This window comes from Salmo trutta, chromosome 25 (genome assembly GCF_901001165.1).
Source record: "Salmo trutta chromosome 25, fSalTru1.1, whole genome shotgun sequence".
NCBI classification, from domain to species: domain Eukaryota; kingdom Metazoa; phylum Chordata; class Actinopteri; order Salmoniformes; family Salmonidae; genus Salmo; species Salmo trutta.
Genome location: NC_042981.1, coordinates 29,243,859 through 29,271,856, shown reverse-complemented (window position 1 = coordinate 29,271,856; position 27,998 = coordinate 29,243,859). Strand labels below are relative to the sequence as shown.

At 46.2% G+C, this 27,998-nt stretch overlaps 1 protein-coding gene across 2 annotated transcripts in view; it reads left to right on the top strand.

Moving 5' to 3' along the window:
- Positions 1 to 27,998, top strand: part of LOC115162355 (signal-induced proliferation-associated 1-like protein 1) — a 99,114-nt gene that overhangs the window by 36,422 nt on the left and 34,694 nt on the right. For both annotated transcript variants that reach the window (XM_029713578.1, XM_029713577.1), the window contains exons 2-7: positions 6,030 to 7,591; positions 7,850 to 7,980; positions 9,044 to 9,232; positions 9,508 to 9,682; positions 13,230 to 13,333; positions 13,516 to 13,673. In XM_029713578.1, coding sequence (XP_029569438.1) covers positions 6,145 to 7,591; positions 7,850 to 7,980; positions 9,044 to 9,232; positions 9,508 to 9,682; positions 13,230 to 13,333; positions 13,516 to 13,673 — 2,204 coding nt within the window. In that variant the 5' untranslated portion in view covers positions 6,030 to 6,144. The remainder of the gene's footprint in view (positions 1 to 6,029; positions 7,592 to 7,849; positions 7,981 to 9,043; positions 9,233 to 9,507; positions 9,683 to 13,229; positions 13,334 to 13,515; positions 13,674 to 27,998) is intronic.

Genomic DNA, 27,998 nt, shown 5'->3' with positions numbered 1-27,998 from the left:
CTTTGGGATGAATTGGAACGCAGATTGCGAGCCAGGCCTTTCAGAAAGAGATGCTCGACGAGCAGGTGTTCACATTCTGTTGCTCATGCAGTGTACATTTCCTTCAAATGGCGAAATTTGTCTGCATTGAAAACAGATATAATTCAATATCCAGTTTGTTTACAAATTAATAATTAACAGGTTGGATTCACGTCTCCATCTCAACCAAACATCAACGTTAAAGAATAGGACTAAATCATATCAAACTTTTAATACACTTTAACTAGGAGGGGGGGGGGCGAGTTTGAGAAACCCTGCAGTACAGTAGGAGGTGCTGCCCAGCCTGTTTTTATCTAAAGGTGGATATAACGTTGAAGATCTGACGTTGTTTCCAGAGTACAAATTCAACAGGTTTGTCTATGTTGAAAATGAATTACCATGATGACATAATCCTGCGGTTGACACCCTCAATACAACAGTTTACGTTGATGACTTTTTGCTAATCTAATGCATTTCCCACAAAGACTTCACGTGCCAATGCATTGACAAATTCTGTTGAAACGGCGTTAGTCTGCCGCCAGCTTCACAGAGGCAGTAGGCAACGAGTGAGTGAAGACAAGGGTGTATATGGGCCTCGACTGCCTTGTCTTTTCCTGTGCCTCTGCTCAGTTCGTGGGCTGCAGCAGTGGGTCTCTCATCACAGACGTGGGCTGACTCAGACCTCACCTCACCTCTCGTTTTCCCTGTACTCCTCCTACCATTCTCGGGAAGGGAAGGAGTGTGGGAGAGTATATTGCTGAGGAGTCTTTTTCTTTCAAAGCTATAATTCTCTCTGCTCAGTTGGTGCATGACCTCTTGGTCCTGGCTCGCTGCGGAGGAGTTTGTTGTTGAGCTGTGAGTTTGTTTTCTGTTTTAGTCCTCGTTAATACGAGGCTAGCCAGTGATGTTGGTTGCATGTCATTCTCTGGCAGCTCATCTGTCAGACAGAAGTCATCTGCTGTGTCAGGTGCATGTCATGTTAGTCAGGGCTTAGAGCTTGACTCACTTGATTAGACACACTTCATCATGTCCCAATGTTTGACCTACACACACACACACGACATGGCCTTTTTTGGATTGTCCCGTTTTACCTTCCTTTGCTTATCTCTCTGATTATTTATCCTCTTCTCATCCCTTTCTAATGCCTCTAGCACAGTGCTTCCCAACTCTGGTCCTCCAGTACCCCCAACAGTACACATTTTTATTGTAACCCTGGACAAACGCACCTGATTTCAACTTGTCAACTAATCATCAAGCCCTCATTGAGTTTTTTTTTTACCTTCTTTTACCTTTATTTAACTAGGCAAGTCAGTTAAGAATAAATAATGTTTTACAATGATGGCCTACCCCAGCCAAACCCTCCCCTAACCCGGACAAAGCTGGGCCAATTGTGCGCCGCCAATTGTGCTCCGCCCAATCACTGCTGGTTGTGATACAGCCTGGGATTGAACCAGGGTCTGTAGTGACGCCTCTAGCACTAAGATGCAGTGATTTAGACCGCTGTGCCACTCATGAGCTCGGGAGTTGAATGAGGTCTTTTTGTCCAGGGCTACAACTAAACTGTACTGTTGGAGGTACTGGAGGACCAGGGTTAGGAAACACTGTTCTAGCACACACCTTCTCTCTCTCTCTGTCCCCCTTTCCCATCTCTCTCTCTCTCTCCCCCATCCCCCTTTCCCATCTCTCTCTCTCCCCCACCCCCCTTTCCCATCTCTCCCTCTCTCCCCACCCCCCTTTCCCATCTCTCTCTCTCCCCCATCCCCCTTTCCCATCTCTCTCTCTCCCCCACCCCCCTTTCCCATCTCTCCCTCTCTCCCCACCCCCCTTTCCCATCTCTCTCTCTCCCCCACCCCCCTTTCCCATCTCTCCCTCTCTCCCCCACCCCCCTTTCCCATCTTCCCTCTCTCCCCCCTCTCCTCTCTGTGATTCATTAGGTCCTCTTAGTGGCTCCTACACAATCAGGGTCAGCCTCTTATCAAAGGCCTCTCTGTACTGGAGATGAGGCCCAGTCTTCCACAGGACAGAGGGAACTTTGTGCCAGCTGCCCACAGCCCAGTGGGCCTGTTGGAGGAGAGGAGTAGGGAGACAGGGAGAGGTAGGGAGGCTGAGTGATGCCTCTTGTGGTGTGGGCCAGGCAGTCCCATTCAGTGAGTCTCACTAGGCCAAGCAGCTAAAGTTGAAGTGATTACAGCTTGTAGGCCAGGGATTCTGGTCTATTCTGCTCCATTGTTGGGGGCTTTGTTAACACTGAAGCAGGGCACTGGGAATCTGCTGCCACTCTGTTCATGGAAACAGCTAGCGGTCTCCTAAGCATTCCCGGACATGTTGTTGGTTCTCTCATGGGGGCGTAGCTTGGCCTCCATGGGGCTCAGGCCGACCAACAGAAGTGTGCCTCTCACCATTGTAAGCTGGCATCAGTGAGCCCTGGCTGGGAGTTGCCTGGGTAACGTCTACACTACTGAATGTGCCCTCACAAGGAAATGCTTTTATCGGGAGCTTTTAGAATACCTTGGAAAAGTGCAAGGTTCTCATCTCAAATGATTTTAATAAATAATTCCCCAAGTGCTAAGTGTTCTCGCCAGTGGCTTTGATGTTGTGTGCTTGGTAACTGGGTCTGTGTATCTGCTTAATAACACAGTAGACTGAAAGCACCTGGCTGTGCAGATCACCCATAAGGCTATATTACCCTCGCTGGCACAACAAACCCAACCCCTCCTAGTCTCCCCAGTGGCAGCCATGATGACATGACCCCTGTCTCTCTCTCTCTGTCTGAGTGGTGCAGCCTAATACTCATTTGTCCCCAGGCCCAGTGGAGCAGCTGGGAGTTCAGAGCCCCAATTACAGGAAGTTAACCTCACTTAGTCAACAGGCTTACGGTGCCTCGACATGTCCCACTGACATGCTAATATACACTACCAATAGGGAGTAGGGAGCCAGAAGCTTCATTCACTTTCCCACAGTTTTTTCCCTCCTCAGTTCTCCTCACACATTCTCAGGCTCTCCCCACCCCTGGCTGAAGTCTGAAACTGAGGTTATGTGAGGAAACGTGAGCATAGCATTATGCATGCATGTACACACACACCGGCCCCTCAAAATGTGTTTTGGAAGCCAGATAAAGGCCTGTGGCTGTGTTTCGGCTGCGGTGGCTGTGTGTGTTGTGGTTCTATTTATCTGTCCCTGTGGACTCTGCTCTGTGCAGCAGGCAGGCAGCGGGCCCAAAGCTGCAGTGATTGAAATGCGGAGTGCAAACAGGACAAGGTTTGCCATGCCATGGCTAAGTGTCCATCCATTATAGCAGAGCGCTAGCCGCACAGCCCTAGCCGCACAGCCCTAGCCGCACAGCCCTAGCCGCACAGCCCGGCCCAGCCAGGAGGAAGGAACCTCTGCTCTTCATGCACCGTGAGCACCACCAACCACAGTCTCCATTACCCTATTTATTATAGCTTGGATTTCATCATTCATGATATGACTTACTAACAGTCAAATGCGAAACTGATGCGGAACAATGAACTTCATGTACAAGAATGAGATTATGTTATGATGAATTAAGATGCTATTTTTGATCCTTTTTGTAGACTCTCTGGTGCAGGAGCAAATCGCAGTGTATTTTGAGATTTCGATATAGAGCCTGAAGTAGAGCGAGTCTCCATCAGTCCGAGCAGTATTCATGTTCTGATTAAAAGTCAATGAAACAGTGTGATATCCAGTTTGTTTGTTTATTTGTTTGTTTAGAATGGGAATTATTTATCTCAATCTGTCTGCAAGCATTTCTACTACTTACACTAGATCCAATAAGATCATTAAGCACATCAGGAGGGAGGCTCAGACTGGTGCCCAACGTGCACAGATGTAGGAGTTTTTTTTGGTGTCAAAACCTCCCTCTTGTCAACTCAATGTGTTTATCAGCTCACTGGGGATGATGAGCCTGGAACGCGAGGCACCCCGGAGGAACTCTAGAGCACGGGTCGGCAACAGACAGGCATGCAGGCCAAAACCGGACCCCCAAATGTTACATCAACAACAACAAAAAGACTCAAATCAACAGGAATTCAACAACAAAATTTATTTCATTTAGGAAATTTGTTCACCAAGTTTTCCCACGAATACAAAAAGAGACTTGATCCCTGCCATAGAATACAGCCTATATTTGTTTTGGTTCCTAATGTACTGTATTTTATTCACAATATTTCTATTGGTGCAGAGTGAACGTATGGCACTCTTTTCAGAGTGACAATTTAACCCATCTCCCTGGGGTCACTGGCTTACAGTAGCAACACTGATGGCTCCTGGGTAATATGGACTGGTTGTGTGGATAGAAAATGTATTTATTCATTTGTTGTGTTTGGAGATTCTTAGTGGCAGAAGCATTTATTTATACTGCTTTTGATTTTCTTTCAGCTTGTAATCATTTCTGACACATTTTCAATTTAACATGCTTAGAGAACGTGTTCATATTTCTGGTGTCTCATCAAGTAAATCAATTCGCATACATGTCAATGTCTATTTCCCCTGAAAGTGTGACTGTTTTGTATGTATGGAGTAGTGTATGTGTCTGTATGAAGCAGTTTTCTCTGATGTGTGAATGTGTTTGGCATGGAGAAATGCAAGCCCATCACAGCATTGACAGCCAGTGGCTAATGTGATCACAGCTTGTGTGCTGCAGGACTGACTGAGAGGAACCGTAATCTCTCCGAGGGTCTCGCTGCCAAATTGGCTCAATCTGCCAGGGAGAAACATCAGAGTTCTCTGCTGTCGGCTTTCGAAGGGCCTTTTTTTATGTGGGCTCAGGATGTTTGATCCAGTAAACTGTATCTCAGCACTTTGATTTGGTGAACCTGCTATCCATAGCATGTGAAGGGACTTCATAGGGATCACTAGTCCAGCGTCAGTGACAGAGAGAGGGGAACCAGAGCCCTGCCTCCCAGCTGAACACACTAGGCTATATCGATCAGATAATGTACTCAATTTGTAAGTCGCTCTGGATAAGAGCGTCTGCTAAATGACTTAAATGTAAATGTAAATGTACTCTGGACAAGATTCGTTGATAGATCAAAACCTCACATTTTGTTTAACACTTGATATATAAATAGTTAATAGTGCGTTCTATTGGTTTATTGAATTACCTAATAGTCTACTTTGGGAGTTTGTTACATGAATGTAATGATTAGGTTGAAGGCATAATTCTGCTCAGGTTGGATTTGGCTGAGCTTTCATGTTTCCCCCAGATTTTATGCTGAAATTGGTTTGAAAAGTAGAGCCATTATATGAAATTGAAATGTCAGTGACTTTTTACTGTGTCAGTTTGCCAGGAGGCAAAAATCACATCCAAATATGACTCTGCAGGCTTGTTTGTGAAATCCAGATATCCCTTTCAATCCTGAAGAATAGAAATGTCTGCATGTTTGGAAGGCTGTCCTGGAGTTTCTAAAAGCATCTATCTGACTGACTCTGCCGATCATAAACACCCCCTGGACATGTCAGGAGAAAGTACGCCTGGAAAACCCCGAATTCTGAAAAGAGAGAGGCCATTTCTAATTTAGCAAATGCCTCGAGAAAAAAAGCTAAACTATTTATTAAGAATTTCCATTTGGGAAATAAATTGGTACTGCAGCCATTTCCTACTCCCACACAGTCAGTCAGATGATTAAAGTTGGAGAACATTAGCTTGCTTACTCAAGGCCCAAAGAGAGATGAACTAATTAGACACAGTCCAATACTTTCCACTGTGCTGCCTGCTAGTCTGCAATAAAACCTAGGAGCATGAGAGAGGCCACATCAGTGACAGGGCACTGCACACAGCCAATTACCAGGCAGGTAGCCTATGTCACTGTGTCATTGTCTACCTTTCCAGACCAGAGCTATTGGTTTCATTTTCAACACCAGTTAGGCAGCTTACATTCCCCAACTGTTTCCACTCTTCGCCTGGTTAGAGAAAGTTGGTGTTAATATGAAATGTGAGGGTATGCAATTATTGAGTTTACAGTATGTTCTAATACCAAAACTATTTTCAGGTTGTAGCCAGTTGGAGTGAGATGAGAGCCCAGTGGAGTAGCAGACACACTGAGCATCCAGCTTAGCCATGCCTTGCTGCTGAGTGCCCTGGTGACCAGCTCTGGCCTTGGCACCATGACCAGTCTGAAGCGCCCACCCATGGAGCGCATCGTGGGGGGCTCTATCCCAGCCATCGACGAGTTCTACACCCGCCACCTCCGCCTGGCCAACGGAGGGGCACGCATAGACAGCGCCCACCCTCCAGGGGGCCCGGGGGTGCCTAAAATGGGGGTACGGGCACGGGTTGCCGAGTGGCCCCCGAGGAAGGACCTGGGTGCTCTCTGGCAGGTTACCACAGAGCCAGAGTCCCCAGCCTTGGCCGGAGGTGGGCAGAGCCACCTGAAACTAGGTCACCTGATGAGCCCCCAGGACTCCTCTATGCTCCGCAGCATCCACAACACACTGAAGAGTAAAACCCAGGGGGCCAGATACAGCCCAGACAGCCGTTACCTGTCCCCCACAGACTACAGAGTCCCCTCCCACAGAAACATCCGCCGCATCCGCCAGCGCAGCAACAGTGACATCACCATCAGTGAGCTGGACGATGGCGGGGACAGTGGGGAAGACTGGGGCCCCTCAGGGGCCAAGTGGTCCCCACTACACAGAGAGTATGGCAGCACCTCCTCTATAGATCAGCACGGGGCGCCAGGGGAGAGCTTCTTTGAGATGCTGAAGGGCTACCAGGGGGACAAGCCTGACCAGCGCAGCCCTGCACCAGACAGACTAGAGGACTTGCTGACTGCTGGACTCAAGCAGGCCTCCATAGAACTACATGAGGAGACTAGTGAGAGCCAGGCATCCAGCAGAGTCAAGGAGAGAGAGAAGCCCCTAAAGAGACGCTCCAAGTCAGAGACAGGGGGAGAGTCTATATTCCGTAAACTACGCAGCGTGAGGGGGGAGTCGGACTCACCACGGGCCGGCTCTGATGCTGAGGACGGTCGGTCAGAGGACTGGGTAACCCCCCTCAAGCCATGGGTGTGTCAGAGGGGCTTCTCCCACTACGACGTGCAGAGCATGATGTTTGACCTGAATGAGGTGATCCAGAGCAGGCAGATGGCGGCGGGGAAGAGGAAGAACACGACCACAGGGGCGTCTGCTGCAGCTGCAGCCTCCAACACCTCCACCGTGTCCTCCACCCAGAGCCTGGCCTACAGCTCCCCCGCTGGCAGCCAGGAGGAGCTCAGTGCCGGGGCCAGGGACAGCCCCAGCATGGGCACCGGGGACGAGCAGAGCAACGAGATGCTCCTCAGCTGCCCCTGCTTCCGCAATGAGATTGGGGCCAACGGAAGGCGCACGGCGGGAGCCGGGCCCCCCAAACAGGGGAGCGGGGGCTCGGGGACCCTGGGAAGCGAGGGCAGTCAGTTTGAGTCGTCCCTCAGCTCCCACTGCACTAACGCTGGGGTGGCAGTGCTAGAGGGGCCCAAGGACAGCCCCAGTTCCCTCAGTGACAGAGGCAAACACTACATCGTAGAGCATGTGGACCTGGGAGCTTACTACTACAGGAAGTTCTTCTACCTTAGAGGTGAGATAGACTCAGTTGAACGTACATTATGTATCCTCTCAAACTTATTCAGTTACAAACATTATACAGTACATGAAGTACTATAACACTAGAATGTCTAACATAAACAAATAGTCCTACACAGCCCACTGTGTAATACAGTTTCCAAATTCAAATGCATGAAGTGTATGTTTATACATAGCTGTCTACTTCCATTTCTATCGCTCTCTCTTGCTCTCTCTCTTTTTCTCTTTCTCTCTTTTTCTCTCTCTCCCTCAGAGCACTGGAACTACTTTGGGATGGACGAGGCTCTGGGTCCAGTAGCTGTGAGTCTGCGCAGGGAGAAACAGGAGGAGCACAAAGAGCACGGCCAGCAGTACAACTACCGGGTCATCTTCAGAACATCAGAGGTCAGACAGCTAGCCTCCTGGTTTTACAACTGCTCTCCCTGGACCATGTAACTTATAACAGCGTTAGCAGTTAATGATCCTGCTAGATAGATTGAGATTTCTGGAATTGTTATCAAATCCAGTCACGTTGATTGTCTGTAGATTTGTTTTTCTGTAGATAAGTAACTCTCCCGTGTCTGTCTTCCTGGTAGTTTCACGGTAAGACTAGCTGGAGGTGAAACTCAGCTCTCCATCTCTCTCTGCTGATTATGTAAGAAGCCCAGAGGGCCATCAGCTGTTCTCTCAGATCAGCACTGTGTAAAGAAACTATAGAAAACGCTCTCATCCTCCTCACATCTCCATGGCCTGTCAATGCTACACAACCTCAAAACACTATAGAGAACTCTCCTTTTACATTTCACTGGAAAATAATTTGCTTCATTAAGTTGGAAGGTTGTGATTTTAGTTATGGAGTGACTGCGACACAGCACCATTATTCACCATTCCCAGCTATAGATTTAAGGCACCTGCCCTGGAGTGTCCAGAGATGGTTGTCTGGGGGTTTTTCCCTGGGTTGGAAGGTGGCCAGGTGTGGGTGAATAGACCCTCCAGCTCTGTGAGACACCCCGGGTCCCCAGGGCCCCAAACCTGTGGAACACTGTCCTTTTGTTCGGGCCCTCTCCTAGGAGTGTGGGAGAGAAAATTCCCCTCCGTTCCAGCTGTATATGATAGCAAGTGATTGAGTTCACGGCCTCTGCTGAACACAATGCACACTCTGTGTACATATTATGCGTTGCTGAACAACCCCAACCCCACCCTCAGCTTTCTGCCCCCAGGCCAAAAGTTTGATTCATAACTGTACCTGGTTCTTCTCTGTTGTTTTATGTCAGATTCCTTTAGATAAATAGTTATGAACTTACTCAGGATAAGTTAGGGTTTTTGGGAAGAAAAACCGACATGTTCATTTTGGCTATCGCTTTGTTCCACCTTGATGTGAAAGTTCCATGGACTGGGGATTCCTGAGGCACATTCCTCCTCTCACACCTCTTTCTCTTCCTCTCCTTCTTTTCATCCCTCCATCCAGTTGACCACACTCCGGGGGTCTATTCTGGAGGATGCGGTGCCCTCGTCCTCAAAGCATGGCACTACCCGGGGGCTGCCCCTGAAGGAGGTGCTGGAGCACCTGCTTCCAGAGCTGGATGTGCCCTGCCTCCGCTTGGCCCTCAACACGCCCAAGGTCACAGAACAGCTGATGAAACTGGATGAGCAGGGGGTAGGAGGATAAATAAACACTACATAAAACCCTCCCTGAAGAGCCCAGCCATGCTACAGCTATATGCTGTTATTGGGCCAGTTACCATATTTCATAGCTATTTTGATTGGCACTATATGTTGGCACTATATCATGCTATAAAATTAGGCTTGTCTGATCTCGTATAGTTTTTGCACTGCAAACATTTTTTAACGTTAAATCTGTCACTCTCTCTCCCCCTCTCTTCCTCCCTCCCCCTTTACTTTCTCCCCCTCTCTCGCCCTCCTCCTCTCTAGCTGAGTTTCCAGGTGAAGGTGGGGGTGATGTACTGCAGGGCGGGGCAGAGCAGTGAGGAAGAGATGTACAACAATGAGACGGCGGGCCCTGCCCTGGAGGAGTTCATACAGCTGCTGGGGGAGAGAGTCCGCCTCCAGGGATTCACCAAGTACCGCGCCCAGCTTGACACCAAGAGTACGCTCACACACACACACACACACACACACACACACACACACACACACACACACACACACACACACACACATACACACACACACACACACACACACACTAGCAATGGTAGTCAAAATTGACAAAAGGTCAAAAATACAGTTCTGATGAATGTAACAGCTACATAAGAGTAAGATGCTTAACTATTTTAGATTTTAAAAAGTCCATCAAATATTGACCTTTTTATCACAATTGTATAATGAGAGACAGAAAATCTATGGAATCCAGACATTTTGGTGGGACTTCAGGTATTCAATTGAAGGTTAAATATAAAATGTTTTCTTATTTGAAATGACACATGCCAACATTTTTTAACCATATCTGGCCCTTTTATATGTTTTGTTATTATATTGATAGAATAATAACGTTCGGAAATAACAACTAATTTGCATATACGGTGCATTCAGACCCCTTGACTTTTTTCACATTTTGTTACATTACAGCCTTATTCTAAAATGGATTGAATAGTTTTTTTATTCTCATCAATCTACACACAATACCCCATAATGACAAAGCAAAAACAGGTTTTAAGACATTTTAGCAAATTTATTTAAAATACAAAACTGAAATATCATATTTACATAAGTATTCAGACCCTTTACTCAGTACTCAGTACTTTGTTGAAGCACCTTTGGGAACGATTACAGCCTCAAGTCTTCTTGGTTATGATGCTACAAGCTTGGCACACCTGTATTTGGGGAGTTTTTCCCATTCTTCTCTGCAGATCCTCTCAAGCTCTGTCAGGTTGAATGGGGAGTGTTGCTGCACAGCTATTTTCAGGTCTCTCCAGAGACGTTCGATCAGGTTCAAGTGGCTCTGGCTGGGCAACTCAAGGACATTCAGAGACTGTCCTGTTGGAAGGTGAACCTTCCAACAAGAAGTCCTGAGGTCCTGAGCGCTTTGGAGCAGGTTTTCATCAAGGATCTTTCTGTACTTTACTCCGTTCATCTTTCCCTCGATCGTGACTAGTCCCCCAGTCCCTGCCGCTGAAAAACATACCCACAGCATGATGCTGCCACCACCATGCTTCACTGTAGGGATGGTGCCAGGTTTCCTCCAGACGTGACGCTTGGCATTCAGGCCAAAGAGTTCAATCTTGGTTTCATCAGACCAGAGAATCTTGTTTCTCAGGGTCTGAGAGTCCTTTAGGTGCCTTTTGGCAAACTCCAATCGGGCTGTCATGTGCCTTTTACTGAGGAGTGGCTTCCGTCTGGCCACTCTAACATTAAGGCCTGATTGGTGGAGTGCTGCAGGGATGGTTGTCCTTCTGGAAGGTTCTCCCATCTCCACAGAGGAACTCTGGAGCTCTGTCAGAATGGCCATCGGGTTCTTGGTCACCTACCTGACCAAGGCCCTTCTCCTCCGATTGCTCAGGTTGGCCAGGCGGCCAGCTCTAGGAAGAGTCTTGTGAGTTCCAAACTTCTTCCATTTAAGAATGATTGAGGCCACTGTGTTCTTGGGGGACCTTCAATGATGTAGACATTTTTTGGTACCCTTCCCCAGATCTGTGCCTCAACACTATCCTGTCTAGGAGCTCTACGGACAATTCCTTCGACCTCATGGCTTTGTTTTTGCTCTGACAGGAAGAGTCAGATGAGGAAAATGTTTTATGTAATCCATTTTTTAGAATAAGGCTTTAACAACAAAATATGGAAAAAGTCAAGGGGTCTGAATACTTTCCAAATGCACTGTACATGTGGGCATATGAAGTTACTCTATCCAACCAGCTATTTCTAAGGTACCACCCCAAAGAGAATTGGTAAACGCCCCCTCACAATCTCCCGTCAACGTTCACCATGGCTTTTACCCAAATATGTGCAACATTACTTATTCATGATTGTCATCTAGAATATTAACTACAAGGCAGAAATGTTTTGTATCAAAATAGCACCCACTTGAGAATTAACCAATGCATATTTATTTGACAATAGGGGAAAGATACAAAATGACATGATTGAATAAGATATTTAGATTTTTCGTGTCAGCTTTCTTTTCTGAGTGACAACTTACGTTATCATCTAATCAAACATTTAAAAAAAAATTATCCCACAAAGGGAAGACTAGCTGTAAGTAGACCGGTTTCTCTTCTTTCTTGTCATGTGGTTGCTGTGTCCGTGTGTTTAATCCCCATCGGTATATAAACTTTATAAACACGTGGGTCAAAACCTTTTTGTCCCATGTCTTCAATTTCTGACGATACCCCCATCCTTTTGAGACATCGTTTCACAATTTTCTTCAACAGTAAAGTCCAGGAGAAAAGGTGTTAATAGGATGAATATTGTCAAAAAAATGTTTTGAAAGCAATCGGTGAATTGACAATTAGTTGACAAATAGATGATCCACTTCTCAAACACAGCCAAATGATAGCTAAAGACAGGAGTATTCTCAGCTGGGCGTGGCTTGAGCCTTGCTACACACATACACACAAACACACAGTTGTGTTTAACTAACCTTGGGGACACACACAATTGATTCCCATTCAAAGCAAAGCACTGACAGTGCATTTAAAAGTGTGATTGACCTTTTTTATTTGACCAAGGATGTAGCATGACAGGCTCCTGTGTGGGAACCTCACTGACCCTCTCTCTGACCTCCTCAGCCCAGGTCTCACAGCTGTAGAGTCTGCTTAATATTTGCTTTTGACGGTGCTCTGTTCTGCCTTGTGTGTTATCAACAATAGGTTTGGGGTAATCTCTGTAATCCAGGAAATAGCTGTTCCTCTCCTGTCTCTAGCAGGGTTTTTTATGTGTAGTCCCTTTTTACTTCATGTAGCCTGTTTTTCTTTCAAATCTCTCTTGTAACCCCTCATTTCGCCTTGCGAGTCTTATCACTCCACCATACCTGTTCCTCTGACCAACTCTTTCTCATAACCCGTACTCCCTCCCTCCATCTCTCCGTCTGTCTCTGGTGTATTGAGGACTAAATCATGTTCACAATGGCTGGCCCACACGCTCCACTAGATCCTTTATGTTCCTAATGAGAGCAGAGCAGGAAATGGCAGCTCATCGCAATTATGCACTTAATTACATTAGACTATTTCTGGCACTTCCTCTATTCATAAGCTCAGTGAATATGAACATTCCTCTTTTGTCCATACATTTTAATTGTGGTGGCTGCCTGGGTAATCTTGCACCCAAAACCAAATCAGTTACTGTCAAGAGAGACAAGCGCATGGGTACCTCTGCTCTTAGGGTTATAGTAGACTAGTAGGGTTGTGACATACTCTTTACAATGCTACATTTTTAGATGTAGTATTTTTGAGCAACAATACAGTATTGTCGATAGGGCTCTACCTGTATGACAACAATTATTTGTTGTGGTTTTCCTGTCTCACTATGTTGGCAGACATTGATCAGACTACACTAGCATGGCTTATTGTTTGGGCTATGAAACAGGAGACAGTCTAGTACATAAAGCACTGAGCAGATAGGTTGCTGGAGGACAGAGTTGGGTTGCAGGAGCAGTACAATGGGGCCTTATATTGTGGTGCTCCTCTCCCTTCCTCCAGCTGATTCCACTGGCAGCCACTCCCTGTACACGGCCTACAGGGACTATGAGATCATGTTCCACGTGTCTACCCTGCTGCCCTACACACCCAACAACAAACAACAGGTACGGAAGGGTTCTATGATATCACATAATACATGAATATCTAAGAGAGATGCTTTAGGATAACATGATATGCCATAGATGGATTCAATTATTAATCAAGTTCAATGCTGCCATGCTGAAGAATAGGATATTCATTGAGATAGTGTAATTCTTGTATGGTTATACCATGTTTGTCCTTGTAGTTGCTGAGGAAGAGACACATTGGAAATGACATCATCACCATAGTGTTCCAGGAGCCGGGAGCGCTCCCCTTCACCCCCAAGACCATCCGCTCCCACTTCCAACACGTGTTCATCATCGTCCGTGTGCACAGCCCCTGCTCCGACAATACCTGCTATAGGTGAGTGTAAACCGTGTTTAGACCACTAGAGAGCCTGGCGGTCACTAAGAACCTGGAAAGCCCCTGGTACTACAACAGTGGTTGTTTTGAACTCACACAGGTAGATAACATAATGAGGAAAGAGAACCACTAGAAGGCATGGTCACCAACCCAGATACATTCGCTTGGGTAACTACTGGCTCTCCTTATTTCTCTCTGTAGCCAGGGTACTATAGGCAGGGTACTATAGGCAGGGTACTATAGGCAGTGTACCATGCAGGGTACTGTAGGTAGGGTACTATAGGCAGGGTACTATAGGCAGGGTACTATAGGCAGGGTACTATAGGCAGGGTACTATAGGCAGTGTACCATGCAGGGTACTATAGGCAGGGTACTATAGGCAGGGTACTATAGGCAGGGTACTATAGGCAGGGTACTATAGGCAGTGTACCATGCAGGGTACTATAGGCAGGGTACTATAGGCAGGGTACTATAGGCAGTGTACCATGCAGGGTACTGTAGTCAGGGTACTATAGGCAGGGTACTATAGGCAGTGTACAATGCAGGGTACTGTAGTCAGGGTACTATAGGCAGGGTACTATAGGCAGGGTACTATAGGCAGTGTACCATGCAGGGTACTGTAGGTAGAATACTATAGGCAGGGTACTATAGGCAGTGTACCATGCAGGGTACTGTAGGTAGGATACTATAGGCAGGGTACTATAGGCAGAGTACTGTAGTCAGGATACTATAGGCAGGATACTATAGGCAGTGTACCATGCAGGGTACTGTAGGTAGGATACTATAGGCAGGGTACTATAGGCAGAGTACTGTAGTCAGGGTACTATAGGCAGGGTGCTGTAGGCAGGGTACTGTAGGTAGGGTACTAAAGGCAGGGTACTGTAGGCAGGGTACTGTAGGCAGTTTACTGTCGGCAGAGTACTAAAGACAGGGTACTGTAGGCAGGGTACTGTAGGCAGGGACTGTAGGTAGGGTACTGTAGTCAGGGTACTATGGGCAGGGTACTGTAGGTAGGGTACTGTAGGTAGGGTACTAAAGGCAGGGTACTGTAGGCAGGGTACTGTAGGTAGGGTACTTTAGGCAGAATACTGTAGGCAGGGTGCTGTAGGTAGGGTACTGTAGTCAGGGTACTGTAGGTAGGGTACTATAGGCAGGGTACTGTAGGTAGGGTACTGTAGGTAGGGTACTAAAGGCAGGGTACTAAAGGCAGGGTACTGTAGGCAGGGTACTGTAGGCAGGGTACTGTAGGTAGGGTACTAAAAGCAGGGTACTTTAGGCAGAATACTGTAGGCAGGGTGCTGTAGGCAGGGTACTGTAGTCAGGGTACTGTAGGTAGGGTACTGTAGGTAGGGTACTAAAGGCAGGGTACTGTAGTCAGGGTACTATAGGCAGGGTACTAAAGGCAGGGACTGTAGGTAGGGTACTGTCGGCAGGTACTGTAGCCAGAATATTGTAGACAGGATACTGTAGTCAGGCTACTGTAGGCAGGGTACTAAAGGCAGGGTACTGTAGGCAGGGTACTAAAGGCAGGGTACTAAAGGCAGGGTACTGTAGGCAGGGTGCTATAGGCAGGGTGCTATAGGTCGGGGTGCTATAGACGGGGTGCTATAGGCGGGGTACTAAAGGCAGGGTACTGTAGACAGGGTACTACAGGCGGGGTGCTGTAGGCGGGGTGCTGTAGGCGGGGTACTGTAGACGGGGTACTGTAGGCGGGGTACTAAAGGCAGGGTACTAAAGGCGGGGTACTGTAGGCAGGGTACTGTAGTCAGGGTACTATAGGCAGGGTGCTGTAGGCAGGGTACTATAGGCAGGGTACTAAAGACAGGGTACTGTAGGCAGGGTACTGTCGGCAGTTTACTGTCGGCAGGGTACTAAAGACAGGGTACTGTAGGCAGGGTACTGTAGGCAGGGACTGTAGGTAGGGTACTGTAGTCAGGGTACTATAGGCAGGGTACTGTAGGTAGGGTACTGTAGGTAGGGTACTAAAGGCAGGGTACTGTAGGTAGGGTACTAAAGGCAGGGTACTTTAGGCAGAATACTGTAGGCAGGGTGCTGTAGTCAGGGTACTGTAGGTAGGGTACTGTAGGTAGGGTACTAAAGGCAGGGTACTGTAGTCAGGGTACTGTCGGCAGTTTACTGTCGGCAGGGTACTAAAGACAGGGTACTGTAGGCAGGGTACTGTAGGCAGGGACTGTAGGTAGGGTACTGTAGTCAGGGTACTATAGGCAGGGTACTGTAGGTAGGGTACTAAAGGCAGGGTACTAAAGGCAGGGTACTGTAGGCAGGGTGCTATAGGCAGGGTGCTATAGGTCGGGGTGCTATAGGCGGGGTGCTATAGGCGGGGTACTAAAGGCAGGGTACTGTAGACAGGGTACTACAGGCGGGGTGCTGTAGGCGGGGTGCTGTAGGCGGGGTACTGTAGACGGGGTACTGTAGGCGGGGTACTAAAGGCGGGGTACTAAAGGCGGGGTACTGTAGGCAGGGTACTGTAGTCAGGGTACTATAGGCAGGGTGCTGTAGGCAGGGTACTATAGGCAGGGTACTAAAGGCAGGGTACTGTAGTCAGGGTACTGTCGGCAGTTTACTGTCGGCAGGGTACTAAAGACAGGGTACTGTAGGCAGGGTACTGTAGGTAGGGTACTGTAGGTAGGGTACTAAAGGCAGGGTACTGTAGTCAGGGTACTATAGGCAGGGTACTAAAGGCAGGGACTGTAGGTAGGGTACTGTAGGCAGGGTACTATAGGCAGGGTACTGTAGGTAGGGTACTAAAGGCAGGGTACTTTAGGCAGAATACTGTAGGCAGGGTGCTGTAGGCAGGGTACTGTAGTCAGGGTACTGTAGGTAGGGTACTGTAGGTAGGGTACTGTAGGTAGGGTACTAAAGGCCGGGTACTGTAGTCAGGGTACTATAGGCAGGGTACTTAAGGCAGGGACTGTAGGTAGGGTACTGTCGGCAGGTACTGTAGCCAGAATATTGTAGACAGGATACTGTAGTCAGGGTACTGTAGGCAGGGTACTGTAGGCAGGGTACTAAAGGCAGGGTACTAAAGGCAGGGTACTAAAGGCAGGGTACTGTAGGCAGGGTGCTATAGGCAGGGTGCTATAGGTCGGGGTGCTATAGGCGGGGTGCTATAGGCGGGGTACTAACGGCAGGGTGCTGTAGGCAGGGGTACTGTAGACGGGGTACTGTCGACGGGGTACTGTAGGCGGGGTACTAAAGGCGGGGTACTAAAGGCGGGGTACTAAAGGCGGGGTACTGTAGGCGGGGTACTGTAGTCGGGGTACTGTAGTCGGGGTACTAAAGGTGGGGTACTAAAGGCGGGGTACTGTAGGCGGGGTACTGTAGGCGGGGTACTGTAGTCGGGGTACTAAAGGTGGGGTACTAAAGGCTGGGTACTATAGGCGGGGTACTAAAGGCGGGGTACTGTAGGCGGGGTTCTGTAGGCGGGGTACTGTCGGCGGGGTACTGTAGGCGGGGTACTGTAGTCGGGGTACTGTAGTCGGGGTACTGTAGTCGGGGTACTAAAAGCGGGGTACTGTAGCCAGGGTACTATTGACAGGGTGCTATAGATAGGGTATACATTTTTGTTTGATTATGGTTGACGCGGAGAGATCACCCCTGCAGCTGCTGTCTAGCTGATGGGATGGGGCCCTACTCTATTGTTCTCCCTGTGATCACGGAGCTCTGTGGCATTCTCACTGACACCCTCATCCACACCTCACCCCCTGCCACACGCACAGAGACACTCACTCACTCACTCACTCACTCACTCACTCACTCAACCCTCCTGCCTTCCACACTGCCTTGGGGCAACGGAGCTGGAGCGATCTGAATGAGTTAGCGGCATACACATCAATGATTCCCTTGCTGGACGAGCGAATCAGAGGATTCTTGAGCAGCCATGCAGTGCTCTGTCCCTCAGTGCTCACAGACCCTCCCCGAGGAACACTTGTACAGGCTCTGGGTCTCAGCTCAAACTTCATCAAAGTTGGGCTAATTTATTCTGAACCCTCCCCTCCAGTAACCCCTCTACCCCCCCAGCGCTGACTGCCAACGATTAGATGCCCTCCTCAGCTGGAGTTGTTCTTTTTTAATGGGGACATCTTTTGATTTGAAGCCAATGAGTGTCGTCGAGGAGAAGAGGCTGAGAGGGAGAAATGCTGGCTTTTCTTCTTGGATGAAGTAGAGAGAGCGGGACCCTGAAGCAGTGAAGACTCCTCTCAGCATCCAGCCTCTGGCTCAGTCCCATGGATCTAACGAACAGACTACAAGTTCCAACCCCTATCTCTTCTGTTCTGCCACCAGAGAGCTGATATGCTAGAAGCCTGAATTGCTGGGAGCCTGGGATGCCATTTCAAAGAGGAGTTAAAAACTCACAAGATCTAGAAACAGAACAGCGGTTGGACGGGCAGCGCAAGCAGCTCTAGTTAGCTGGATAAAGCTGTGTGTACCTGCAGTAGTGTGATCAGACCGAGCAGACAGGAGAGGAGGATTCACTTCAAGGAGACATGTTTTTATAATGCCTAGCCCAGTCAGGAGTTGGTAGAGTCACATAAACAGACCAACTGGGAAACGTAAGGGTCAGATGCCGGCGCAAGAGCAGGTGGGTCTGGGGGTTGTGTCACTGTGTGTGTGTGTGTGTGTGTGTGTGTGTGTAGGAGGGATCCGAGATGTGATGCTGATGACCAGTGTGAAAAGGAGGGGGGTCAGTGTACACAGGGATTTCAGCGACCTCTCTCACACACACACACACGCCCGGCTGCACTACTGTGATGTATTACATAATGCGTGATACAATGACTACGTTTTGCCAAGGTTTTATTGGATATTGCTGTTTTGGTGATAGTGCGGTTGAATTCTGACTCATCAGAGATTAGAAAGTTGCTACAGTAGCTTTAAATATTGATCGGTATTGTGTGTGTGACTGGCTCTGTATCCTGTTCACACACAGTGAAAACGGGATCTTTGGAATGATGCATCAGTGATCTTCAGGCCTGTGGCCAGCCTAGGGATACAGCCTAGTGATACAGCCTAGTGATAATCTCGTGCTATCAACTGCTGTCCAAATGCAGATAGGTCAATTTAGCCATATTGCATAATGATCAGAGCTTTGTTTCTACAAATAGCGAGTAGCCTCCTCCTCTCCACTCCGCGTATCTTCTCTGTGATCTGGGGTCTAGGGCTGGCTGAGAGTGGCCGTCTCAGTGGTAGCTGGTTTGTCAGCTGCGCTGAATGTATAGTTATATACGCCTGCCTGGTTGAGCGAGGCTTGGGCTGTAATGTCGCGGCTGCATGCGATGGCTGTGTTATCTGTTTAATGGACTGGACTGAGGCTTGTCATGACTCTGACATCAGCCTACATGAGCCTGGCCTGCAGTGGGTTTCTATAGTGCTGCTGTTCAGCTTTTCCTCACCATTGTTGGATTATATATAGATTTGGAAGCCAATCATTGTCAGTCATCTGCATCAGAACTAGGTTAGCTTTCATGCTAATTTGTTTCATTAAACTCTAGGAGGCCTATTGTGGAGCAACAATGGGAGTTGAATGGGAAGAGTAGTAGGTAACCTAAATAGAGCCTTGACCATAGAAAGGCTCATGCCCTCTTTTATGCTGGGAAGGGAAAAGGACTAGGAGGAACGATAACCACGTGAAAACTCTATAAGAATGTCACTGCTCTTCTTTCCCAGCCTATGAAACTGTTTTCTGCCCTCTAGTCTACTGTTTTCTGTCCTCTAGTCTACTGTTTTCTGTCCTCTAGTCTACTGTTTTCTGCCCTCTAGTCTACTGTTTTCTGCCCTCTAGTCTACTGTTTTCTGTCCTCTAGTCTACTGTTTTCTGTCCTCTAGTCTACTGTTTTCTGTCCTCTAGTCTACTGTTTTCTGTCCTCTACTCTACTGTTTTCTGTCCTCTAGTCTACTGTTTTCTGTCCTCTAGTCTACTGTTTTCTGTCATCTAGTCTACTGTTTTCTGTCCTCTAGTCTACTGTTTTCTGTCCTCTAGCCTACTGTTTTCTGCCCTCTAGTCTACTGTTTTCTGTCCTCTAGTCTACTGTTTTCTGTCCTCTAGTCTACTGTTTTCTGCCCTCTAGTCTACTGTTTTCTGCCCTCTAGTCTACTGTTTTCTGTCCTCTAGTCTACTGTTTTCTGTCATCTAGTCTACTGTTTTCTGTCCTCTAGTCTACTGTTTTCTGCCCTCTAGTCTACTGTTTTCTGCCCTCTAGTCTACTGTTTTCTGTCCTCTAGTCTACTGTTTTCTGTCATCTAGTCTACTGTTTTCTGCCCTCTAGTCTACTGTTTTCTGTCATCTAGTCTACTGTTTCTGTCATCTAGTCTACTGTTTTCTGTCCTCTAGTCTACTGTTTTCTGTCATCTAGTCTACTGTTTTCTGTCATCTAGTCTACTGTTTTCTGTCATCTAGTCTACTGTTTTCTGTCCTCTAGTCTACTGTTTTCTGCCCTCTAGTCTACTGTTTTCTGCCCTCTAGTCTACTGTTTTCTGTCCTCTGGTCTACTGTTTTCTGTCCTCTAGTCTACTGTTTTCTGTCATCTAGTCTACTGTTTTCTGCCCTCTAGTCTACTGTTTTCTGCCCTCTAGTCTACTGTTTTCTGTCATCTAGTCTACTGTTTTCTGCCCTCTAGTCTACTGTTTTCTGCCCCCTAGTCTACTGTTTTCTGTCCTCTAGTCTACTGTTTTCTGTCCTCTAGTCTACTGTTTTCTGTCATCTAGTCTACTGTTTTCTGCCCTCTAGTCTACTGTTTTCTGCCCTCTATCTACTGTTTTCTGTCATCTAGTCTACTGTTTTGCCCTCTAGTCTACTGTTTCTGTCCCTCTAGTCTACTGTTTTCCTGTCATCTAGTCTACTGTTTTCTGTCCATCTAGTCTACTGTTTTCTGTCCTCTAGTCTACTGTTTTCTGCTCCTCTAGTCTACTGTTTTCTGTCCTCTAGTCTACTGTTTTCTGTCCTCTAGTCCTACTGTTTTCCTAGTCTACTTCTGCCCTCTAGTCGACTGTTTTCTGTCATCTAGTCTACTGTTTTCTGTCCTCTAGTCTACTGTTTCTGTCCTCTAGTCTACTGTTTTCTGTCCTCTAGTCTACTGTTTTTCTGCCCTCTAGTCTACTGTTTTCTGTCCTCTAGTCTACTGTTTTCTGTCCTCTAGTCCTACTGTTTTTCTGCCCTCTAGTCTACTGTTTTCTGCCCTCTAGTCTACTGTTTTCTGTCATCTAGTCTACTGTTTTCTGTCCTCTAGTCTACTGTTTTCTGTCCTCTAGTCTACTGTTTTCTGTCCTCTAGTCTACTGTTTTCTGTCCTCTAGTCTACTGTTTTCTGTCCTCTAGTTGACTGTTTTCTGCCCTCTAGTCTACTGTTTTCTGTCATCTAGTCTACTGTTTTCTGTCATCTAGTCTACTGTTTTCTGTCCTCTAGTCTACTGTTTTCTGTCCTCTGGTCTACTGTTTTCTGCCCTCTAGTCTACTGGTTTCTGCCCTCTGGTCTACTGTTTTCTGTCATCTAGTCTACTGTTCTGCCCTCTGGTCTACTGTTTTCTGCCCTCTGGTATACTGTTTTCTGTCCTCTGGTCTACTGTTTTCTTTCTCTGTCCATCTAGTCTACTGTTTCTGTCATCTAGTCTACTGTTTTCTGTCATCTAGTCTACTGTTTTCTGTCCTCTAGTCTACTGTTTTCTGTCCTCTAGTCTACTGTTTTCTGTCCTCTAGTCTACTGTTTTCTGTCCTCTAGTCTACTGTTTTCTGTCATCTAGTCTACTGTTTTCTGCCCTCTAGTCTACTGTTTCTGGCCCTCTAGTCTACTGTTTTCTTTCCTCTAGTCTACTGTTTTCTGTCCTCTAGTCTACTGTTTCTGTCCTCTAGTCTACTGTTTCTGTCTCTAGTCTACTGTTTCTGCCTCTAGTCTACTGTTTTCTGTCTCCTCTAGTCTACTGTTTCTGCTCTAGTCACTGTTTCTGTCCTCTAGTCTACTGTTTCTGTCCTCTAGTCTACTGTTTTCTGTCATCTAGTCTACTGTTTTCTGTCCTCTAGTCTACTGTTTTCTGTCATCTAGTCTACTGTTTTCTGTCCTCTAGTCTACTGTTTTCTGTCATCTAGTCTACTGTTTTCTGTCATCTAGTCTACTGTTTTCTGTCCTCTAGTCTACTGTTTTCTGTCATCTAGTCTACTGTTTTCTGTCCTCTAGTCTACTGTTTTCTGTCCTCTAGTCTACTGTTTTCTGTCCTCTAGTCTACTGTTTTCTGCCCTCTAGTCTACTGTTTTCTGTCCTCTAGTCTACTGTTTTCTGTCATCTAGTCTACTGTTTTCTGCCCTCTAGTCTACTGTTTTCTGTCCTCTAGTCTACTGTTTTCTGTCCTCTAGTCTACTGTTTCTGTCCTCTAGTCTACTGTTTTCTGCCCTCTGGTCTACTGTTTTCTGTCCTCTAGTCTACCGTTTTCTGTCCTCTAGTCTACTGTTTTCTGTCCTCTAGTCTACTGTTTCTGTCCTCTAGTCTACTGTTTTCTGTCATCTAGTCTACTGTTTTCTGCCCTCTAGTCTACTGTTTTCTGTCCTCTAGTCTACTGTTTTCTGTCCTCTAGTCTACAGTTTTCTGCCCTCTAGTCTACTGTTTTCTGCCCTCTAGTCTACTGTTTTCTGTCCTCTAGTCTACTGTTTTCTGTCTTCTAGTCTACTGTTTTCTGTCCTCTAGTCTACTGTTTTCTGCCCTCTAGTCTACTGTTTTCTGTCATCTAGTCTACTGTTTTCTGTCATCTAGTCTACTGTTTTCTGTCTTCTAGTCTACTGTTTTCTGTCATCTAGTCTACTGTTTTCTGTCCTCTGGTCTACTGTTTTCTGTCCTCTGGTCTACTGTTTTCTGTCCTCTAGTCTACTGTTTTCTGTCATCTAGTCTACTGTTTTCTGTCATCTAGTCTACTGTTTTCTGCCCTCTAGTCTACTGTTTTCTGCCCTCTAGTCTACTGTTTTCTGCCCTCTAGTCTACTGTTTCTGTCCTCTAGTCTACTGTTTTCTGTCCTCTAGTCTACTGTTTTCTGCCCTCTAGTCTACTGTTTTCTGTCCTCTAGTCTACTGTTTTCTGTCATCTAGTCTACTGTTTTCTGCCCTCTAGTCTACTGTTTTCTGCCCTCTAGTCTACTGTTTTCTGCCCTCTAGTCTACTGTTTTCTGCCCTCTAGTCTACTGTTTCTGCCCTCTAGTCTACTGTTTTCTGTCATCTAGTCTACTGTTTTCTGTCATCTAGTCTACTGTTTTCTGTCCTCTAGTCTACTGTTTTCTGCCCTCTAGTCTACTGGTTTCTGTCCTCTAGTCTACTGTTTTCTGTCCTCTAGTCTACTGTTTCTGTCATCTAGTCTACTGTTTTCTGTCCTCTAGTCTACTGTTTTCTGTCATCTAGTCTACTGTTTTCTGTCATCTAGTCTACTGTTTTCTGCCCTCTGGTCTACTGTTTTCTGTCCTCTAGTCTACTGTTTTCTGCCCTCTAGTCTACTGTTTTCTGCCCTTAGTCTACTGTTTTCTGTCCTGTCCTAGTCTACTGTTTTCTGTCCTCTAGTCTACTGTTTTCTGCCCTCTAGTCTACTGTTTTCTGCCCCCTAGTCTACGTTTTCTGCCCCTCTAGTCTACTGTTTTCTGCCCTCTAGTCTACTGTTTTCTGCCCTCTAGTCTACTGTTTTCTGCCCCCTAGTCTACTGTTTTCTGCCCCCTAGTCCTACTGTTTTCTGTCCTCTAGTCTACTGTTTTCTGTCCTCTAGTCCTACTGTTTTCTGGCCCTCTAGTCTACTGTTTTCTGCCCTCTAGTCTACTGGTTTCTGTCCTCTAGTTCTACTGTTTTCTGTCATCTAGTCTACTGTTTTCTGTCCTCTAGTCTACTGTTTTCTGTCCTCTAGGCCTACTGTTTTCTGTCATCTAGTCTACTGTTTTCTGTCCTCTAGTCCTACTGTTTCTGTCCTCTAGTCTACTGTTTTCTGTCCTCTAGTCTACTGTTTTCTGCCCTCTAGTCTACTGTTTTCTGTCCTCTAGTCTACTGGTTTCTGTCCTTAGCTACTGTTTTCTGTCTTCAGTCTACTGTTTTCTGCCCTCTAGTCTTACTGTTTTCTGTCCTAGTCTACTGTTTCTGCCCTCTAGTCTACTGTTTCTGTCATCTAGTCTACTGTTTTCTGCCCTCTAGTAATGTTTTCTGTCCTCTAGTCTACTGTTTTCTGTCTTCTAGTCTACTGTTTTCTGTCTTCTAGTCTACTGTTTTCTGTCATCTAGTCTACTGTTTCTGCCTCTAGTCTACTGTTTTCGGTCCCTAGTCTACTGTTTTCTGTCCTCTAGTCTACTGTTTTTGCTGCCCTCTAGTCTACTGTTTTCTGTCCTCTAGTCTACTGGTTTTCTGTCCTCTAGTCTACTGTTTTCTGTCTTCTAGTCTACTGTTTTCTGCCTCTAGTCTACTGTTTTCTGTCCTCTAGTCTACTGTTTTCTGCCCTCTAGTCTACTGTTTTTGTCATTAGTCTGTTTTCTGCCCTCTAGTCTACTTTTCGGTCCTTAGTCACTGTTTTCTGTCTTCTAGTCTACTGTTTTCTGTCTTCTAGTCTACTGTTTCTGTCATCTAGTCTACTGTTTCTGCCCTCTAGTCTACTGTTTTCTGTCCTCTAGTCTACTGTTTTCTGTCCTCTAGTCTACTGTTTTCTGTCCTCTAGTCTACTGTTTCTGTCCTCTAGTCTACTGTTTCTGTCATCTAGTCTACTGTTTTCTGTCCTCTAGTCTACTGTTTTCTGTCATCTAGGTCTACTGTTTTCTGTCCTCTAGTCTACTGTTTCTGTCCTCTAGTCTACTGTTTTCCTGTCATCTAGTCTAACTGTTTTCTGTCCTCTAGTCTACTGTTTTCTGTCATCTAGTCTACTGTTTCTGTCCTCTAGTCTACTGTTTCTTTCATCTAGTCTACTGTTTTCTGGTCATCTAGTCTACTGTTTTCTGTCCTCTAAGTCTACTGTTTTCTGTCATCTAGTCTACTGTTTTCTGTCCCTCTAGTCTACTGTTTCTGTCCTCTAGTCTACTGTTTTCTGTCCTCTAGTCCTACTGTTTTTTTTCCTGTCCTCTGGTCTACTGTTTTCTGCCCTCGTGGTCTACTGTTTTCTGTCCTCTAGTCTACTGTTTTCTGTCCTCTAGTCTACTGTTTTCTGTCCTCTAGTCTAACTGTTTTCTGTCTCTAGTCTACTGTTTCTGCATCTAGTCTACTGTTTTCTGTCATCTAGTCTACTGTTTTCTGTCTTCTAGTACTACTGTTTTCTGTCATCTAGTCTACTGTTTTCTGTCCTCTGGTCTACTGTTTTCTGTCCTCTGGTCTACTGTTTTCTGTCCTCTAGTCTACTGGTTTCTGTCATCTAGTCTACTGTTTTCTGTCCATTCTAGTCTACTGTTTTCTGCCCTCTAGTCTACTGTTTTTTCTGCCCTCTAGTCTACTGTTTCTGCCCTCTAGTCTACTGTTTTCTTCCTCTAGTCACTGTTTTCTGTCCTCTAGTCTACGTTTTCTGTCATCTAGTCTACTGTTTCTGCCCTCTAGTCTACTGTTTTCTGCCCTCTAGTCTACTGTTTTCTGCCCTCTAGTCTACTGTTTTCTGTCCTCTAGTCTACTGTTTTTTTGTCCTCTAGTCTACTGTTTTCTGCCCTCTAGTCTACTGTTTTCTGTCCTCTAGTCTACTGTTTTCTGTCATCTAGTCTACTGTTTTCTGCCCTCTAGTCTACTGTTTTCTGCCTCTAGTCTACTGTTTTCTGCCCTCTAGTCTACTGTTTTCTGCCCTCTAGTCTACTGGTTTTCTGTCATCTAGTCTACTGTTTTCTGTCATCTAGTCTACTGTTTCTGTCCCTCTAGTCTACTGTTTTCTGTCCTCTAGTCTACTGTTTTCTGTCCTCTAGTCTACTGTTTTCTGTCCTCTAGTCTACTGTTTTCTGTCCCTAGTCTACTGTTTTCTGCCTCTAGTCTACTGGTTTCTGTCCTCTAGTCTACTGTTTTCTGTCCTCTAGTCTACTGTTTTCTGTCATCTAGTCTACTGTTTTCTGTCCTCTAGTCTACTGTTTTTCTGTCATCTAGTCTACTGTTTCTGTCATCTAGCTACTGTCAATCTGGTTACTGTTTTCTCTGCCCTCGGTCTACTGTTTTCTGTCCTCTAGTCTACTTTTCTGCCCTCTAGTCTACTGTTTTCTCTGCCCTCTAGTCTACTGTTTCTGTCCTCTAGTCTACTGTTTTCTGTCCTCTAGTCTACTGTTTTCCTGCCCTCTAGTCTACTGTTTTCTGCCCCCTAGTCTACTGTTTTCTGCCCTCTAGTCTACTGTTTTCTGTCCTCTAGTCTACTGTTTTCTGCCCTCTAGTCTACTGTTTTCTGCCCCCTAGTCTACTGTTTTCTGCCCCCTAGTCTACTGTTTTCTGTCCTCTAGTCTACTGTTTTCTGTCCTCTAGTCTACTGTTTTCTGCCCTCTAGTCTACTGTTTTCTGCCCTCTAGTCTACTGTTTTCTGTCCTCTAGTCTACTGTTTTCTGTCATCTAGTCTACTGTTTTCTGGTCCTCTAGTCTACTGTTTTCTGTCCTCATAGCCTACTGTTTTCTGTCATAGTTACTGTTTTCTGCCTAGTCTACTGTTTTCTGTCCTCTATCTACTGTTTTCTGTCCTCTAGTCTACTGTTTTCTGCCCTCTAGTCTACTGTTTTTCTGTCCCTCTAGTCTACTGTTTCTGTCCTCTAGTCTACTGTTTCTGTCCTTCTAGTCTACTGTTTTCTGTCCCTCTAGTCCTACTGTTTTCTGTCCTCTAGTCTACTGTTTTCTGCCCTCTAGTCTACTGTTTTCTGTCATCTAGTCGACTGTTTCTGCCCTAGTCTACTGTTCTGTCAATCTAGTCACTGTTTTCTGTCCTCTAGTCTACTGTTTCTGTCTTCTAGTCTACTGTTTTCTGTCTTCTAGTCTACTGTTTTCTTTCTGCCCTATAGTCTACTGTTTTCCTGTCCTCTAGTCTACTGTTTTCTGCCCTCTAGGTCTACTGTTTTCTGTCATCTAGTCTACTGTTTTCTGCCTCTAGTCTACTGTTTTCTGTCATCTAGTCTACTGTTTCTGTCATCTAGTCTACTGTTTTCTGTCATCTAGTCTACTGTTTTTCTGTCCTCTAGTCTAATCTGTTTTCTGCCCTTAGTCTACTGTTTCTGCCCTCTAGTCTACGTTTTCTGTCCTCTGGTCTACTGTTTTCTGTCCTCTAGTCTACTGTTTTCTGTCATCTAGTCTACTGTTTTCTGCCCTCTAGTCTACTGTTTTCTGCCCTCTAGTCTACTGTTTTCTGTCATCTAGTCTACTGTTTTCTGCCCTCTAGTCTACTGTTTTCTGCCCCCTAGTCTACTGTTTTCTGTCCTCTGTCTACTGTTTTCTGTCCTCTAGTCTACTGTTTCTGTCCTCTAGTCTACTGTTTTCTGTCATCTAGTCTACTGTTTTCTGCCCTCTAGTCTTGTTTTCTGCCTCAGTCTACTGTTTTCTGTCATCTAGTCTACTGTTTTCTGCCCTCTAGTCTACTGTTTCTGTCTCTAGTCTACTGTTTTCTGTCATCTAGTCTACTGTTTTCTGTCCTCTAGTCTACTGTTTCTGTCCTCTAGTCTACGTGTTCTGCCTCTAGTCTACTGGTTTCTGTCTCTAGTCTACTGTTTTCTGTCATCTAGTTACTGTTTCTGCCCTCTAGTCTACTGTTTCTGTCATCTAGTTACTGTTTCTGTCCTCTAGTCTACTGTTTTCTGTCCTCTAGTCTACTGTTTCTGTCCTCTAGTCTACTGTTTTCGCCCTCTAGTCTACTGTTTTCTGTCCTCTAGTCTACTGTTTTCTGTCCTCTAGTCTACTGTTTTCTGCCCTTAGTCTACTGTTTTCTGCCTCTAGTCTACTGTTTGTCATCTAGTCTACTGTTTTCTGTCCTCTAGTCTACTGTTTTCTGTCCTCTAGTCTTATGTTTTCTGTCCTCTAGTCTATGTTTTCTGTCCTCTAGTCTACTGTTTTCTGTCCTCTAGTTGACTGTTTTCTGCCCTCTAGTCTACTGTTTTCTGTCATAGTCTACTGTTTTCTGTCATCTAGTCTACTGTTTTCTGTCCTCTAGTCTACTGTTTTCTGTCCTCTGGTCTACTGTTTTCTGCCCTCTAGTCTACTGGTTTCTGCCCTCTGGTCTACTGTTTTCTGTCATCTAGTCTACTGTTTTCTGCCCTCTGGTCTACTGTTTTCTGCCCTCTGGTCTACTGTTTTCTGTCCTCTGGTCTACTGTTTTCTGCCCTCTAGTCTACTGTTTTCTGTCATCTAGTCTACTGTTTTCTGTCATCTAGTCTACTG